Source organism: Diceros bicornis, chromosome 4 (genome assembly GCF_020826845.1).
Source record: "Diceros bicornis minor isolate mBicDic1 chromosome 4, mDicBic1.mat.cur, whole genome shotgun sequence".
Taxonomy (NCBI): Eukaryota; Metazoa; Chordata; class Mammalia; order Perissodactyla; family Rhinocerotidae; genus Diceros; species Diceros bicornis.
Genome location: NC_080743.1, coordinates 40,558,596 through 40,561,826, shown reverse-complemented (window position 1 = coordinate 40,561,826; position 3,231 = coordinate 40,558,596). Strand labels below are relative to the sequence as shown.

General features: G+C 50.2%; 1 protein-coding gene across 1 annotated transcript; it reads right to left on the bottom strand.

The window, feature by feature from the left end:
- Positions 1 to 1,677: 1,677 nt before the first annotated feature.
- PRMT6 (protein arginine methyltransferase 6) lies at positions 1,678 to 2,937 on the bottom strand. The gene has a single exon (XM_058538657.1). The coding sequence runs from the start codon at positions 2,864 to 2,866 to the stop codon at positions 1,739 to 1,741; it is 1,128 nt and encodes a 375-aa protein (XP_058394640.1). The 5' UTR covers positions 2,867 to 2,937; the 3' UTR covers positions 1,678 to 1,738.
- Positions 2,938 to 3,231: the final 294 nt, after the last annotated feature.

The following is a 3,231-nucleotide window of genomic DNA, read 5'->3' as shown; positions in this document are numbered from 1 at the left end:
GCAAAGGGGTTGTTATAAGAAGTTAAAAAAAAAAAAAACACACCAGAAATCTACTGAAAACCATACACTGAAATTGCAACTTAAAATATAGTTGACTCTAAAATAAGGAGCTATTTTATACCTCTAGCTTAAACCAGGCCTATGTTGCTATGACTGTGCCATTTACATAGGTTAACTATCTTGACATAATGGTGACAATTATAACTGTATTGCTTGCTATTCAAGGAGCGTGTAAAGTCGATGATTTTGTACGTTTCCCTTCATAATGGCAGATCTTGTGTTAACGCCAAATTTTAGCAAATACTTGAGTACTCTAATATGCAATGAATAAAGCAGAAAACTCAGTTGCATTAAACTATGTTAGAGTACTTCAGAAGACTAGTTTTTCACACCTGTTTTCTATTAGCATACAAAAGCTACTAGTATGAAAAGAACCAAACATTAAGCATGGCTGAATTACCCTGAAGCTATATTCTGAAGGGGTTTTAACACTTTTCTTAAGAACTGACAATATTAAAAAGGCAAAAGCATTATATCTCAGTACACAAGACTTCTTACTTCACCTATAAAAAGAGAGAGAATGCCAATGTTTTATTTGCCACGGGGATAAGGAGAGAAACGTCGGTGAAATAAATTTGATAACATGACTCACACGTCATTACAAATGATTTTCCTAAATTCATAACTTTCATATTTGGCTGAGGGAAAAAGAAAAAAAACAACACACTCAGCACTAAAAAAGGAACTTCCACTTGATGTAAATAGGCCAAGTCACATGATTCCTCTAAATGAGGGAGTTTAAATGAGAATGAGTGTACTTTTCCAGCTGGGAAAATATTTTCCTTAATTTAGTGAGCTTAAATAATTTACCCGTGGCGATGAATAAGCCCTTGGGTCAGGTTCAGAAGCCTCTTCTGTTTCATAAGAACCACACAAAAATTTATTATGGAACATACATGAAACATTTTCTTGGTTAAACCTTAATAAAGATAAGAATAAAAAATTCATACTACTTCACTGTCAGGTCTTTTTCTCCTTAATACACTTTCTAGATTTCTTAGGTATGTTGTATAATTATATACAAAATCTTTATTACTCAATGGAATAATGTGTTCACCAACTTAAGCACCCTACAGAAGCAGTAAGTGAAGTGTGACGAGAACAAATTGCTTCCTCATCCTCCTCCCTCTCATTATCAGCAGTAAGGTTTTTTTTAAAAACAGTGAGGAAGCAGCAGCCTAGAGGCACCTGGGAAGGGAGGACATTCAAAGGAGAGAATATGGCTCTGGAGAGATATTCAAGTCATATTGGAAATTTATGGAGTCTAACTAAACCCTTTTACCCTTCTCCCTGGTTTCAGCTTTGGCTAAGGTGTGAGGTGTCAGGGATGTGCATGGAGCCTTCACACACTGACATTTTCTTCCGTGAAACAAAAGAAATAGAAATACAAGTGCTTGGTACCACACGCTTTTGAGACTTAAAAGCCCATTAATAAACACGCTGTTTCCGTCTTGGGGGAGATCGGGATTACTTTTTAATTAAATACCGCCAGGAGAAGCTCCTCGAAGGGAGGCTGAAGTCACTCTCCCTCCCCAGGAGCCACGAGGGAATAAGGGAGACAGAGGGTATTTCCCCCTACTTGCACGTGGGATCTCCCTGTCTCCTTCGACACCCCCGCCCCCGCCTCTCCCACGCAGGTCTGGCCGCCTCGGGAGGTAGCTGGGAGAAAAGGCAACATTCAGTCCTCCATGGCAAAGTCTTTGGTCTTTTCCTCCTGGTCGCCCACTTTGTAGCGCAGCAGCACGCGCAGGAGCCGGTGGTTGTCCCGGGAGGGCAGCAGCGTGATCTCCCCGGAAATGTCCGTATCCTGCTCCACCTGCACAGGCTCGTTCAGGTAGAGGAGTGCCTGCTTCCAGTGCGTGACCGGGTGAAAAGGCGAGGTGGACAGCACCAGGGGTTTCTCCGAGTCCCCTCCGGGGAAGGTCACCTGGAACCAGATGGCAAAGCCATGCAAGGGCGCCGAGCCATAGCAGCTGAAGCGGAAGCGCCCGCCCACCCCGGCCTCCAGCTCCTGCTCCAGGCCGGCGCGGGCCAGCTCCAGTTGAGCAAAGCGCTGCGGCCGGGCCAGCACATCCTCGCCCGACAGGCCCTGCACCACGATTTCCGAGTGGCCCATGAGGCAGCGCGTGGCGAAGCCCTCCAGGCAGCTCATGTCCACGCCGTAGAGCTGCTTCACTTGGCTCCAGAAGTCTAGGCGCAACTCCAGCATCTGGTCGCTGATGGGCGCCACGAAGAGCTCCGCGGAGGCCGGTAGGAGAAGACCGCCCTCCTTCAGCCACTTGGTCCGCGCGTGGAGCACAGAGCTCAGCATAGACTCGTGCAGGAGTCCGTAGCCCATCCACTCGCTCACGATGGCATCCACCTGCTCCGGTAACTCCACCGTCTCCACTGGCCCCGGCAGGACGTGCACCCGGTCCTCCAGCCCGTTGAGCCGCACCACCTCCCGGGCCTGTTGCCAGATGGCGCTGGCCTCCACCGCATACACGCACCGGGCCCCGGCCTGGGCGCAGAAGATGCTAAGAATGCCGGTGCCCGCGCCCACGTCCAGCACCGTCTTGCCCCGCAGCGCTGCCCTGTTCCGCAAGATGCCCAGACGGTAGGCATCGGTGCGGACGCGGTCCGCAATCATCTCCTCGTGGACCGAGACGTCCGAGTAGCACTCGTAGTACAGCCGGTCCCGCTCCCTTCTGGTCCTCCAGGGTCGCGGCACGGCCGCCTCCTGCTCTCCGCCATCTTCCTCTTCAGTTCCCTCCCCTCCTCCGCCGCCGCCCCCCGACTCAAGCTTTCTTTTCTTGGGCTGCGACATCTTGGCGGCTCGGGCCGGTTCCCAGCGGGCGTTGCGCGGCACCGCGCGGGCTCTAGGAAGCGGGGCCTTCTGGGACTTGTAGTGCCCGCTCGCTCTTCCCACTTCCTGCAGGGTCGCGGGTCTAGTGCCCGCCGGATGCCTCCGAATTCTGCTCAACTCGTTTATCTGCTCTTTTGGTGTGCTGGAATCCCTTTCCCACCCACCGCTCCCACATTCCATGATTCTTTACGTTCCCTCTCCTTCGCTTAGCTCCTTGGTTCTCTTTTGCTTTAACTCCCTTCCTGAAGTGGACACGCCCCCTTAAGACTGAAAAGCCACGTGTTTTCTAGTCTGCTCAACTCCCCGATTTTATTCCACCGAGTTAT